At 33.9% G+C, this 15,757-nt stretch overlaps 1 protein-coding gene across 1 annotated transcript; it reads right to left on the reverse strand.

Annotated features, from left to right (window-relative positions):
* Positions 1–1,581: 1,581 nt before the first annotated feature.
* Positions 1,582–2,858, reverse strand: LOC149143120 (phospholipase A1-Igamma1, chloroplastic-like). The gene is made up of 2 exons (XM_089451685.1): positions 2,067–2,858; positions 1,582–1,974 (listed from the first exon to the last, which is right to left on the reverse strand). Exons 1-2 carry the CDS (start codon positions 2,856–2,858, stop codon positions 1,582–1,584), a joined length of 1,185 nt encoding a protein of 394 aa, XP_089307811.1.
* Positions 2,859–15,757: the final 12,899 nt, after the last annotated feature.

Consider the following 15,757-nt stretch of genomic DNA (forward strand, 5'->3'; position numbering starts at 1 on the left):
TGCATCGGGTGATGCTCACAGGGTAAGAAGTGGGATTGAAACTAGTGAAATGTGGAGAACGAATCACATAGCATCAATCATCACTTCCGGGGCTTGCACCCGGTAACCAGGACTTCCCAGGAGGTCACCCATCCCAGCACTCCTCTGGCTCAAGCGCGCGCTTAACTGTGGAGTTTTTCCCACAATCAAGCCCACTTAGCTTGCTACCATTTGCAAAACCTTAGCAAGTATTGTGCCTCATGAACCATTCAAGTAGAGATCCCTTGACTCTTTTTGAATTTAAGTATGAGGGATTTACGCAGTGCATTATATTAGATATCATTTTTTGGGATTCAACTGCGTTAAGTAAGTCATTCAAACGTATGACCATTTCCATGAGAGGTAGTCGTAACTGACTAATTTCTCATGATTTTTTGAATAGTTCACTTAGCACTCATTGCATCGGGTGATGCTCACAGGGGTGAAGAAGTGGGATTGAAACTAGTGAAATATCAGTTAAAAGAACTAGGTATTCATAATTAAAAATATTTTAAGATAAATATTAAGTTTACTAAAATTTAAAAAATTTAAAATTAAATATATATATTAAAAATATATGTTATAAAAATTTACTCGAAATTTTTAATTTGTAAATAAACTATTTTACGATAACTTAGTTTATTAATACTATATACATAAAATAAACCATAATGCATTTAAAAAAAGATGATTCAGAAAAATTAAAAAAAAATCATAAATACTTCAAAAATAAAATAAACCATAATACATTTAAAAAAAGATGATTCAGAAAAATTAAAAAAAATCATAAATACTTCAAAAATAAAGTCTCATTGATTTATATATATTGTAATATGGTGGTTAAATCCTAGGATAAAAAAATTGCCCATGATATAACGACTTATGCAGTCTTATACCGCAGCCACGTTTGGGGCTGATCACATGATTTGCTCAAAGAGAGACCCGGTGATCATAAAGTCCATGGAAAAATTCGGTCACTGATTTTACTAGTTCACAGGGGTTTCACAGGATTGAATCAGTCATCTTGCTCGTTCATTTTCTTGATCTTGCTGCTGGTGCTGCTACCAGAAGGGGAATCCGAAGTCGCAGCAACTGGAGCAGACAGCCATGACAGCCCTGGCATGTAGCGCGGAGCCTGCAAATACGCATTGAAGAAGTCTTTCTCTGGAAGCTAATGGAACGACAAAAATTGCCTTCGATTCTGATAGAGTCAAATAACTAGTTTTATCCCCATGGCATCTCGACATTTATCCTTGGCACTTCCATAATGAAATAGGTCAGAATCATTTTATTACACGTTAATTGATAAAAGAGAAAAGGGTTAGCTTCTGATAGAGGGATCTAGCCAGTCTTATAATACAACCACTTGTGCTGGTCACGTGATTGGCTCAAAAAGATCACATCACATGATTTGCTCGAAGAAAGCTCATGGTGATAATAAAGTCTTGGAAAAAATTCAGTCAGTGATCTTGCTGGTTCACGGGGGTTTCGGAGGAGTCAATCAGTCATCTTATTAGTTCTTGTTCTTCTGCAGGTGCTGCCCCGAAAAGCGAAATTCTAGGATCAGTGAGCCGCAGCAAACGGAGCAGGGTCTCTATTCCCTGAAGATTTGAAAGGTTTGCCGTTCCCGACATAGCCGTCAATTAGATGAAGATAATTCTTTAAACTGTGGGCGTAAGCGGGATCAATATTATGGAGCTCTCTCAGAATGGGAGAGTCGTTATTATTCAAAACAATTTTCACGCCCACGTGAAAATATGTCCAGGGAAACCAATCCAACATTTGACTCAACCATGTCCAGCAGTTCTCGTTGAAAACAAGTCCAGGAACTTTGGGAACAATATCGTTCTTGTTCACCAACCGCAACACCTTCACTCCCACCTCCGCCATTCGCAGGGCGAATGCTCTATTCCCAACGCGTGGGCTCGCGAATGCAAACACAGTCACAGGTATAGGCTGTCCCGGCAAATTTGCGTTAAGTTTTTCTTAACGTCATATGAGCTTAAGGTTGCGAGAGCAGCTCCTAAGCTGTGTCCAGTTAAAGTTACGCTCAAACTTTCTTCCTTGTATTCATCTACCAGTCTTAAAATTTCTGAAATAACAGTATCTCTTGCAGATATTGAATTGTCTCCATGAGAAGTGTAACAGCTGAAAAATCCCTCCTCCACTCGGACGCCGTTGTCGTTGAAAGGAGCAGTAGACGATAATCCGGCTCCGATGCGCTTGTGTTTGAGAGGAGTAATTGATAATCTGGCAGGAACTAAAATATCTCTTGCGTCCTCTATCCATTCCTGAGCCGTTTGGGTTCCTCTCCACGCTACTACAATATCCCGCCGTCCTAGTCTTCGTATCTCTTGAGTATCTGTGCAAACTGCAATAAACCCAATCCACACAGATTGCTCTATTTTCCGCCCTAAGATATCTGTGTCCGCATACAAATATTTGGTCACTTTATAGCCCTTGGGGTAATACTGGGAATCACCGGCCATTTCACTGCTATCGAACAATTTATCAGGACTATACTTAGCCCCACCATAACCATTCATCAAAAGTTCACTATCAAACGCATCGTAGCACAACTCTGCAAAATCACCATATCTGAGAATCTCAGCTTTGAATACTGGATTAATGGGATCTAATAACCCATTCCACGACTCTGCTCCTTCAATATCTTGCCACATATCTGCAAGCGCTATGTTTTCGTATCGGCCCATCTCTTTTACTAGTGGGTGTCTTGAAGAACAGGCGATCGATTTTCGGTTTTGGGTCCGGATCAACTTTTTATGGAGAAGAGTGCCCTTGCTGCTTGAAGCTGTAAGGAATGAAGGGAGCATCCCCATCCTTCGTAGTACTGAATACAGGTGATCTATGAAGCGAGACATGAATTTCTGAATCTCAATGTCCTCAAGTATAAAAAGGCCGGATATCTTAAAAGACAGTTCTGCTTCTGTGGTTTTATGCAAGTTGTTAGCTTAGTTTTTCTGATGTGCAATGCCAATCGCAATATGTGTATCTTACCAGAGCTTGGTACGCGTATATATATCGATACCATACACGAAATTCATTAGCAGCAGCAAGCGGATTGATTTCCTGGATTCGAGGTTAGTAAATTTGACACGGTTGCATGAGGCCAAAGGATTGACTTTGACTATGAATCGTTTACATGGTATTCCTCTGCCTTCAGATTTTAAACTTTTAATCGTTCAAACGTGCGCACGTCTTTTTCAGGTTCCAAGCAAAACGATGAGATAAGAAAGTTAATCGACATCCTTCTCCCATATCATTGGAGATCACCGGTGTTCTTCCTCGGAACAATAGTTTATTAATTTTTTTTTTCAAATCACTCTGTTCCACGTTTTTTCATTCAAATCACTCTGTTCAACGGTAATCTCAATAAGAGAGTTTGCTTTTTTGTTCAACGGAGAAGGTCGTTGAATTTGTCAAATCTATTTTACAGTTACCGTGACTGCCCCTACTATCAATAGGAGACTTGTCCAATGATAATCTTAACGGTAATGTTATTAACAGTGTTTGCTTCTTTCGGTCAATTGAGAAGGTTGCCGAATTTGTCAAATCTATTTTGCAGTTCCGTGGCCATGAATTCAACACACGTTCCTGTTATTAATAGCTCAGCCGTTCAATGGTAATCTTGATAACAGTGTTTAGGTATTCAAGTCAAATCAGAATTTTGTTTTATCAATAACTCGCTTGTTGAATGGAAATCTTCATAACAGTGGTTCCTGATTTGGTCAGGCCATAATCGGTATTGGAAAATAATAACAGCGAGTAAAGTGGATAAGAATCTAACTCAATTGTTGGACATAAAGTGGATAAGAATCTCGAAACACAATTAGATTCTGAATATTTTTTTTTAATTTTAAAAAATCAATAAGAATGTGAATATTTTTTTTTGAAATTTTAGAAACACAATTACAATGTGAATAATATTTTTTAACTTTTATATTTAATTTAGAATGCGAATAATATATCTTTTAGTTCTATATTTAATTTAAATGTATTATATGTTTTAAGTTAATAAACCATAATTGTCACATGGATACTAGTTGTGAGGTGGGTAATAAAAATTTTAGATATAATATTAAAATTTTAATTAATAAATAATAATTGTTAAGTGGATAGTAGTTGTTAGGTGGATAATAGAAATTTGACTTGTATAAAATATTTTAAAATATAATATTTATATTACTATATACTAATCAAAGGTTGATATGATTAATTAAAAAAAAAATGTTATGCGAAATTATTTGTGGTTTTTTGGAATGTGATGTTGATAAGTCATAATATTACCCAATGGCATTGTAAATATCTATAGTCAATAATCTTGTTTCATACTTTCATAAATGTATAGATGTTTAACTTTGTTCTATATATATTTTTTAACTTATCTAGCTTATATATCAATTATTTCTACAAGTAATAATAATAATACTAATTTAAAATAAAGTTATATATATATATATATATATATATATATATATATATATATATATATATATATACTTCTCTGATATGAGATGTACCATATAGTAAGCATTTTGATACTTTTTTACCAATTGATCCTTACAAGTGTTTATCATCTATTCAATTTATATGACATCCATTGTATATATATATATATATATATATATATAATTTGTTAATTAATTTTTATGTTTTAAAAAATTATAAAAAAATATTATATTAAAGAAATTGTCTAAACATTACATTAATTATGATATTTTAAGATTGCAGGTTATCACTCTTGAGCTATTAAAAACGTCCAATTCTATCATATATTTTCAATAACACCAACCTAGATCCATCTTAATTTGGGATCTACCATACCCATTTCAAATCTCTTTTCACTTTAAAAGTGGTTTGCAACTCAAGGCATTTGATTCCTTCCGGGGGTTTGGTACACTACGTATTAAGATGTATATAGGTTTTTTTATTATTAATTATAGATATAAATATAAATATAATTATTGCTTTTATATTTTATAATTTTATTTAATTTTATTTTTATCAAGTCAAAATGTTAAGGATTACATCTCTACTATACTTGGACCAAATGTTTATATAGGAGTTATGTTTAGTTATGAACCTCAAATATAAAGAAAAATTGTAATAAAAAGTGGATAGGTGAGGGGAAATCTTAGATAAAATATAATATTGCAAGTTTCCCAATCTTTATTTGCCAAACTTCGGGGGGAGGGGGCGAGCGGCAGAATACTAATTAAAATGTAATATTATTACATTTTACATAATATTTCCCATCACCCCAACCTAAATATCAAATCTTACTTAGTACTTCACCTAACCAATGTTAATTTTGTAATTAAGTTTGTTTACTTTTAAACTTCAAATATGATGAAAAATTACAATAAGAAGTGGACTAGTGGAGGTAAATACTCCATGAAATGTAATATTATAGTATTATGTTTTACACAATATAAATTAGTAAAAATTGGATGGGGGTAGGCAAAAATATTAAGTAAAATGTAATAATTACATTTTACCTAATATTTCCCCACCTCCTGCACTCACCCTAGGTCACTTTCATAGCTAAGATTATTGAATTATTATTAATATTAGACATAAATCAAAAGAATATATTACAATTATTATATTATAGTGATTGTCAAAGAATCCATTAGAATGAAGAAGTAACTATTGTAAGGGACATGTTGCGAGTTAAGGGGAAGGGTCCTAACCAACAAATGAAATACAGACCTTTGATGCTTCTATACATATCTACACATTATGTATTCACCCATTCAATAATAGAAACAAAGCATAAAAAAGATGCAGGGCCACCAAACATATCCAAACAATTTCCCAATACGAACATATCCTTAAAAAAAATTACCTTTACAAGCTACATGCATTCAATGCCATCATTTTCTAAAGTTAATTATGTATCTAAATATTTGCATTACATTATGTTATGTTATGCCTAGCATATTGGCCTAGAGAATGCCTCTTAGCCTATTAAAAGATGAATAATTTTGTTTAAAAAATGAAAAATATTATTCTAAATTTTAAAATAAAAATATTATATTTTAAAATGTTATATTCAAAATCTATAGTCCAAAATGGTTAAAAAAAAATTAACAAATAAAACGCTCTGACACTCCATAAGGGTTTTGGTAGCACTAGGGTTTGGGGCCACCTGATACCACGTAGCAGGCTCTCCTCCTCACTCACGCATCTTTCACCGCTCCCTGACATCGTCCTTTGACTGAGCGAGCACATGTTGGGCCCTCCCGAGTGAGGGAGATCAACCCCCTCCTTCAGATCGGTACTACCCGATGCACACCGAACACACAATGATTGATCTTCTAGTTTAGGGGAACATAAGGGTAAAAAAACTGAAACACCTTCTCTGAGAGCTTAATGGAAGTCCCAAATACAGGGTCAATGCATTCCAAAATATGCAAAGAATCCATGAGTGGTGATCCCTAACCATCGCCTAGAACAATCTCGATAATTCATGCAGGATCATGCCATAATCTATAAATTTATGGGAATTTGGCCCAGAGAATCGAATATTCTTCAATGAATCAAAATCAAGTGGTATTTGAAAGCTCCTTTTGATCTTCGTCTCTGCGCCAAGGTTTTCTTCACAGTGATCTTCGAAGATCTCGATGACTATAAGTGCATTTTGCACAATGGACCATATTTCATGAACAACATTGAGTTGTTCATGAGGCACTGGCAACCCTGCTACAGCTCGGAGAACAAACAATCTTTAGCTACCCCCATCTGTGTCTCATTGTACTCTCTGCCATAGGTGACTTTGTCGAATTCTTAAATATCACCAGGCATCGATCATTCTCCTCCTGCGCTCGAATTGTGTCTACATGAACATATCACAATCCCTCTTAGAGTCTATGGAAATAGAGTACCAAGATGAAATCTGGTCCCATCGTCGAATCGGGTACCAATCCCTGCAATACAATATGTTGGCAACACTCTTTACCGCTGCGGTACTTATTCTCTCTTTCGGCATTGTTTAACTCACCAAGAGGCTGAAAAAGCATTAAATGATTTCCATTCTAGAGCATGTGGTGGTCATTTGTTTGGGCATGCCACTACCTAAAACATATTACGTGCTAGTTATTTTTGGCCTTCCATGTTTAAATATTGCATAATTGCAGTTGGAAAATGACATAACTGCCAGGTCCATGATCATAAGATGCCAGTGCCTCCATCTCCTCTTCACCCTATTATAGTTGTTGGTCCTTTTGCGAAATAGGGGATAGATTTCATCACCTGTAACCCTCACTTGGCCGGGGGGCATGGCTATATTATCCTTGGAGTTGATTACTTTATGAAACTGGCTGAAGCAATGCCTACATATAAAGACAATGATGAAACTGCAACAATTTTGATTTTCAATCATGTGATTGTTCGGTTTGATCTCCCACAAGCTATTGTTACGGACCATGGTGGTCATTTTTGTAACTTTATAAACACTGAACTATCAAAACATCTTGGCCTACGTCGTGATAGCTTTACTCCTTATTATCCACAAGAAAATGGTCAAGTCAAAGCCTTCGATACAATTTTAACAAACATGATTAAATGGGTAATTGGTATTCATAAAGGAAACTCGCATACCATTCTTTCTCCAGCACTTTGTCCATGCCGTACTACCACAAAAACATCTATGGATTTTACTTCCTTCCAAATTGTTTATGTCTTGGAGGCATTATTTCTGCTTGAATGTGAAATTCCATCTTTGAAACTAGCCATCGAATTATTACCAGCTACCTCTGCAGAGGAAGAGCGTTTTTTACACTTAGCACGTTTAGATGAAACTTGCTTTGAGGTTGCATTGGCTAGCGAGGCTCACAAAAAATGAGTTAAATATCAATTTGATCAAAATGTGAATCCTCGTTCATATGCATAAGGTGACCTAGTATTAGTTTATGATCAATCTCATGACAAGTTAGGTGCAAGAAAATTTGAGCCCATGTGGCATGGCCCTTACATTATAAAATGTGTATTAGCTAAAGGAGCATATGAGCTGGTGGATTATCATGGTACTCCTTTATGAAATCCTCGAAATGGTCTTTATGTAAAGAAATATTATACATAAAATATTTCGTGGAGATTTGTACATTATTTGGTAGTTTTTAGGTGTGTGAAATAGCTTATATTTTACAATTTCTTGCTACTTCTCCTGCTTATCTTATTTTGTGCTTGATTTGTAGATCTCAATGTTTGCTCAAACTTACATTGGATTTGTTGATGGTGCTAGTCATATAACTCAAAATTTGTCTTTTGCAAACTGGGTTATTTATTCACCGAGTGATGAGTTAGTCTCTATTCATGGAATATGGCTCGATCAAACAACAAATACTATAGCAGAACATAGTGTAGTTATTGAACTATTATATGATGCCATCTCATTTGGTATTCGATGTTTGATTGTTAGGTTATATTCGCAACTTGTAGTATTACATTTCAACAATGTGTATGTAGTAAGAAGTTCATCAATGTTAAGAATTTTTTTACAGGTCTGTCTTTTGGAAAGGCAGTTTGATTAAAGTAAATATCAACACATTCCAAGAAATTCGAACACATAAACTGATGCAATAGCTAATCATGTGTTAAATAGACATTTGCTACATTTATAAAGTAAAAAAATATTCATCCACATACTGATCAAATATAAGTTGGAATCAAAGTAGTAGTCTTCATTAGTATAAAGTTGGTATAAACCTACACCATACCAAAATGTCATCCGAGGAAATAAGGTCCCGTGGCCTTTATTATCCAAATATGTCAATACAAAAATCAAAATGTGACCCAAATAAATAAACAACTAAGCATGATTATGCTCATGATAGAAAACTATGGCACAGGCAACCCGACACAACAATCACCTAAGTGGCCTTGGAACTCCAACCATGTGTCGTTGGTATCAAAGAGGTATATCATCTACCTAGTCTCTGGGATGTCTAAATTCAACCTCTCGAGGTTGTGTTCTAGCTCTGTTAATGCCTCCACTGCATCTAGGTTAGTTGTCGCAACTATTATAGGCTCCTCACCTCGCCTGTCAAAGTGTCTTAGCCTTGCTGGTCAGATTAGGCACACATCTACATATGCATTTCAGATAATTAGCCTTTGAAGATTAAAAAACACATAAAATATTAAAATTAGAAAAAAATATCAAAATATCAAAACTATTACTTAGGTCGCCCCGCTACACTCCTGTTGGATGTGGGATATCAGGGTCACCTATGTAATCCATCACCACATATGGTAAGTCATCAATATAAATGATTTGTTGACCCAACCAGAAAAAAAAACTCAGGGGTATATCTCACCACCAGTCCATCACCTCCATGAAGCGCCATAAGTGGGGCCCATCTCAGCATATGTGGATCTTTGGGACCTCCCTCATCCGCTAAAATTTTCTCTCGCCAAATTTGTGGAATCCTCTCTAGGGAAAAAGAAACCAAAATTTCACCATAACTGAAGTTCTTCAATTTTTCATATTTGCATCTGGATAGCTATCCTTTCATGTGCATAACCACTGCCTCTGACCAGTTAAATACCGTGGATTCCCAACATTCCATGGCAATCTGCATCTATGCCCGTGTGGTCAAATGAAGAGCTGTGCTACCACACAATTTGATGACAGTAAAAACTACGGTCCTCAAAGGCAGGATCCTAATGGTCTGAATGTCAATATTGCCATCCTTGAGTTTTGTGCTCCCACAAAAACATCATAGGTACCCATCAATAGTGTCTCCATCTGTTCTCTGCCCAAATAAAGAAATATCATCTCCTCTAAGAGAAATCCCAGTCAGGAAGTAGATGTCATCAACATCAATGGTAACACGATGATCTCTGATCACAAATCATTGTTCCTGGTCATTCTAGGTCCTTACCAACCATGTCATTAGATCTACCTAAGCTTTCATCCTAGGAAAGCCAATTTTTCAAAAGGCCATAGGTTCTCAAAGACTGCAAAGTAGTTGGATTTGCTAAAGCTGCTAAATCAGTGGCTTCATGTTCTCTCTCCCTCCATTCCATTTTGGAATAATCAATAGACATGAAATAACATTTAAAAAGAGTTAGAATCAATCTTGAAGGCAAAAAGCTCATTTTTTTGGGTTTATTTTAATTGTTTAAAAAGTCTCGGTGTCTGTGTTGCCGGTCTTTTATAAATAGGGCGCAACTGCATAGACTTATAGGAATATTTCCACATAGGTTGCACTTTTCTGTGTCTAAAAGATTATCGGCCTGCACTAACCTGATGGAGACAGCCCACGCAAGGCCAAGGGAACATATTTTGACAAAATCTCTCCAAAAAAATATTGCAAGACTAAAATGAAAATCTGAATAGATGAAACGATAGATCATCAGGATATCTCTCACCTCGAGGAAATGGTACGCAATTTCATCCACCGGTTGGCTCAAAATTAGTCTCGGAAGTTCGTTGGTAAAAATGCCCATTTTATCTGCTCTCAAATGGTAAAAATTGAATTAATTTTTCAATTTTTATAGGTTTTTGAGAAATTAAAATATTATTTTTTATGATTGGGACCTTTAAAAGTGAAAATTTTATGTTTTTTCCCTAATACAGATCAATTATGATGATTTATTGAGTTTTAAATGTGTAGAACATGTTACAACGTAAAAATTAATCATTTTGACTATCAACAAACTTTTATTACCTTTCATGCTCTTAAAAAATTACGAAAAGTGAAATCATGGTGTCCTCTTTGAGCCCTTCTCAAACTCTTGAAATATGGAAATATAAAAGTAAATGAACAATAGTCCACTCAGTATAAGTTCATGCCTTTTACCCCTTGACTAGACTCATTAAAATTAAACTGTATAGGACTCGATGATCATAACAAGACCAAACCATTCCTTCTTAGGCTTCGTTAAAAATACTTTGATGGACTCATCTGAAGGATGAGCTTACAAGACAAGCATATGTTATCCTCCTCAATCTTGTAAGAAATAAAGAGGTACTTGCCAGCAATGGTGGGGGAAAATTGGGAAAAGATGTTCATTTTACATTAATCATAAAGGAAGTATGTCGCTCTTGAATACAACACTTCATCGCACTAGCGTCCAGGTTGGGAAATCCATTTGTCTTACAGTTAATCGAACACCATTGAAAGTCTTCAGCTAGTTTTGAGTATTATTGTTAAGTCAAATGCTGCCAAGTCAATTTTCATGTCGTAATGTTTTAAAGAGAAGTTCAACCTTAGTTCATGTTCCTTTTCAAATTTTAGCCTTAAATCATGTCGCCCATCCCCGAATCTATCTTTGTAGGCTATTTTTCAAAAATTGAAACTATGATTCGTGTCACAGGATTTCCTACGACGGGTCACTTCCTATCGATTTCACCTCATTGTCTAGGAAGTTTATCTAGAAACCTTCATTACCTTGAGGCCTGCATGCATTAATGGTAGGTTTCTTGCCTTCAGCGATAGGTTCCCATCATTGGCCTTCAATCGAATGTTTCTATGAGTGTTTAGATCACTTATTCACACTTTATATATTGTACTTGAAGTACCTTGAGAGCCATTGTTATTATTGGTGGTTTCTCTCGCACTTGTTAACGATTCATATCATTGGTCGGTAATCAAGTGGTTTCTACCATGTTCGACTTCGAGACATTCATTCGCATGGTTAGATTCATATTATGGATAGAGAAGATGAAGATCAAGACCCTAGATCTACTTTCATCAATCCAGGTTGCGAGGAGTTTTATATTCATGATTATGTAGACAAAATCATAAATGGATCGCTGCGTCCATACTGTGTCTACTATCGATATGATTCTGGAGATTTTTCATATATTCTTTGAGTTAGCATTACTCTGAGGATGGGAATTCGTATAAACCCAAGTCATATAAATCCTAAGATAAATATTATAAACCCAAGGGAATAATATTAAACCCAAGGAAAAATATTATACACCGAAGGAACATAAACCCTAGATAAATATTTGTCACAATCCAAAATTGGAATATGGTTGACCATGGTTTATTTTCATATTGAGATAATGTTTGTTGCAATGCGACGTTGGACAATGGCTGACAATCATTGACCATGGTTGATCTCCATATTGAAAATTATGTGTCACAATGCGATGTTGGACCATGGTTGACCATGGATGACCATGGTTGATTTCCATATTGAAAAATTATTTGTCACAATGCGATGTTGGACCATGGTTGTGACAATGTCACATTGGACCAAGAGACAGTCTTTGTCTCAATGTGACCATGGTTGACAAGGGTTACTGACAATGGTTGACCATGATTGACCATGTTTGATCATGGTTGAGACAACCTTTTTCACAATGCAACATTGGAACATGGTTAATTTTCATATTGAGACAATGCTTGTCACAATGCAATATTGGTTGATTTTCATATTGAGAAAATCTTTATCACAGTGGACAATGGTTGACCATGATTGTAAACCCAACGAATTTATATTAAACCCAAATATTAATATTAAAAACCCTGTGAACAATATTATACCCTTGGAATATGAAGCCTTAAATTAATAAACCCTATAAATTATTAATTTATACACATTTTTAATGAAAAAATTCAAAATGTAGTGCAAAATCTTAAAAACAAATGAATAATAGATAATGATTTTTTCAAAAGTAAATTCATAAAAAATAAAAAGAAACCAAATAAGAATTTGTAAATTCATAAATTCATTTACTGTAATCTCATTTGAATATATTAAATTTAAGAAAAACATATCATGTGCAACATTATTGATGGAATTTTAAATCTACAAATTTACAATTTTTATATATATATATATATATATATATATATATATATATATATATATATATATAATCAATTTACAATATAATTCATTTCAAATTTTAAAAATAAAAATACATTTCAAAACATCAACCTTAATTTCTAAATTTCATAATTTATTAATCGTGGAGGAACTTATCATGGAACTTACTAATATAAATAATGTACTTCATAAGTAAGATATTTGAATGTCATATTAAGTAAAATATTTCAATGTCAACTAATATGTACAACAAAAAAGAAATAAATTTTCATGGTTAAAACATTTTTAAGAATTTCAAGTAATGTTATTATTTTAATATTGGGCTATATTGTTTTGTTAATTTTATGTTTGAAATGCAAATTCTTTTTTCAAATTTTGCATTTAAAAAAATTACATCAGTCTAAAAACTTCTTAGATTTTAGATTAAAATAGATCAATATTGATCTTTAAAGAAAAAACTAATAAGATCAGCTTGCAATTTGGAAATTTGTTATTAAATGGTTGCTAATAATTCATTCATGCTACTTTGCCTAATTCTCCATTAATCCTACACTAAAAACCTAGGACAAACCAAATTCATAGTTTAGCTACTTTTATACATTTGTATTTTAAAAGTAAATTAATGTTCCATAGGACACTCCTTCAAACTATTAACATCTAAATAATACTAAGTTACCAAATTTACACCCGATACATAATTGATCTTCGTGAGATTCGTTGCATAAGCTGCTCAAAACTTGTACTTCTCATTTGTGCGACGATGCATATTCCTCTTGAGGTTAAATGTCCCATAAGTCGGTCTCATGTTCCAGTATCGAATTCCCAAACTTCTCATAGAGGTTGTCCATGCTGAATTTTCCACTAGAAGACACATGTGGTAGTGTACAAATATAGGTATCTTCCGATACTGGTAAAGTAGACAAGGAAGTAAGTTGTTGCCACGATTATAGGAAAATACCTTGTTATATATGGTATAGAAAACTTTTTTATTAATCGAAGAAGGCATTTCACTCACAACTTGTAGACCACATTCTTCTAGGGTGAGCAGGAGATTGGAGTAGACAATATGATATTCAAACATGTTGAGGGACATCTTAAACACATAATGCATGGAATTTATTTGCATCATAGTGAAGACATAGGAAAATACCATGTTATATATTTTCTTATATAGAAATGAATGTTATAAATAATAATGAAAAAATTATCATGGAGGAACTTATTAGAATTTAAATAATCTCAAATCCATAGGAAATTGGTGGGTGGGGAGACATGTGGCACGAATATATATTTTTAAATTAATAAAAAGTAATTGACCATTTTGCTAAATAAATTTTTCTTATATATAAATGAATGTTATAAATAATAATGAGGAAATTATTAGAATTAGAATAATCTCAACATGGAGGAACTTATTAGAATTGGAATAATCTCAAATCCCTAGGAAATTGGTGGGTGGGGAGCCATGTGGCACAAATCTAATTTTTTAAATTTATTAAAAGTAATGGACCATTTTACTAAATAAAATTTGCTTATATATAAATGAATGTTATAAGTAATATTGAGGAAGTTATTAGAATTGGAATAATCTCAACATGGAGGAACATATTAGAATTGGAATCATTTCAAATCCCTAGCAAATGGCTTGGTGGGGAGCCAGGTTGCACCAATCTAACTTTTTAAATTTATTAAAAGCAATGGACCATTTTTCTAAATATATATATATATATATATATTATATATAGATGAATGTTATAAATAATAATGATGAACTGATTAGAATTGGAATAATATCAACATGGAGGAACTTATTAGAATTGGAGTAATCTCAAATCCCTAGGAAATTGGTGGGAGGTGAGCCACTTGGCGTTTAAATTTATTAAAAGTCAATGCAACCTAAGAAACTCTGTAATACACTACATCCATTGATAAACATTAAGAATAAGTAGATTCCCCTTGAGAATAAATCTACGCCCTCAATTAAGAAAATTAAAAAATGCAAGAAACCTCCTTCCATCTAAAATTCATATATATACCCTAATAAGTAGATACCCCTTGAGAATCAATCTAGGCCCTCAATTAAAACTAGCAATTGCACTGGAAGTTGTGGAGGAAACACGATCAAGCTTAATTCGAGAAGAACCATCACGTGTAAAAGATGATCGAAGATAAGGATTAGTAAATCAGATGTCATTTAAATGTAGAAGATGAATGATTTACATTATGCAAAATCTTTTTCTTAAGTGTACCATCTTTTGATTATTCATCAATTATTTAAAAAAAAATCATTATTTGGTCTTAGGTTCATCCTACAATCCTAAGTGGTACGAATCATAGCATTGACCCTAAGTTTTGGAAATCATAGCATTGAGTTCCTGGTTTTCAATTTAGTAAATTTCACACGGTTGCATATCAGAGTTTGCTTTTCTTTTTTTCTTTTTCAAATCACTCTATTGAATATTTTTCTCCTCCACGGGTTTTCTTTGTTCAACGGTAATCTTAATAACAGAGTTTTCTTTTTTGTTCAACGGAGAAGGTCGTTGAATTTGTCAAATCTATTTTACAGTTACCGTGGCCACTGCCCGTACTACCAATAGGAGACTTGTACAATGACAACTTTACGGTAATTTTATTAACAGTGTTTGCTTCTTTCGATCAATTGAGAAGGTCGCCGAATTTGTCAAATCTATTTTAGAGTTCCGTGGCCACAGCCGGTATTATGAATTAAACACACGTTCAATGGTAATCTTAATAACAGTGTTTCCTTGTAGGTGTGTCGAGCATCAATAGCTCAGTTGTTCAATGGTAATTATGATAACATTGTTTAGGTGTTCAAGTCAAATCAGAATTTTGTTCTATCAATAACTAGCTTGTTTAATGGAAACCTTCATCACAGTGCTTCCCTGATTTGGTCAGGCCATAATCGGTA

Source organism: Pinus tabuliformis, chromosome X (assembly GCF_031772625.1).
Source record: "Pinus tabuliformis cultivar Carrire ecotype Pingquan chromosome X, CPIR1, whole genome shotgun sequence".
In the NCBI taxonomy this organism is placed as follows: Eukaryota; Viridiplantae; Streptophyta; class Pinopsida; order Pinales; family Pinaceae; genus Pinus; species Pinus tabuliformis.

What these genes read in the sequence shown, in the direction of transcription:
- LOC149143120 (XM_089451685.1), bottom strand. Translation starts at nt 2,858, where the DNA reads ATGGGGATGCTCCCTTCATTCCTTACAGCTTCAAGCAGCAAGGGCACT. An exon ending in ACAAGGAAGAAAGTTTGAGC is followed by an intron (nt 1,975 to 2,066) that starts GTAACTTTAACT and finishes TTGCCGGGACAG; the next exon opens with CCTATACCTGTGACTGTGTT.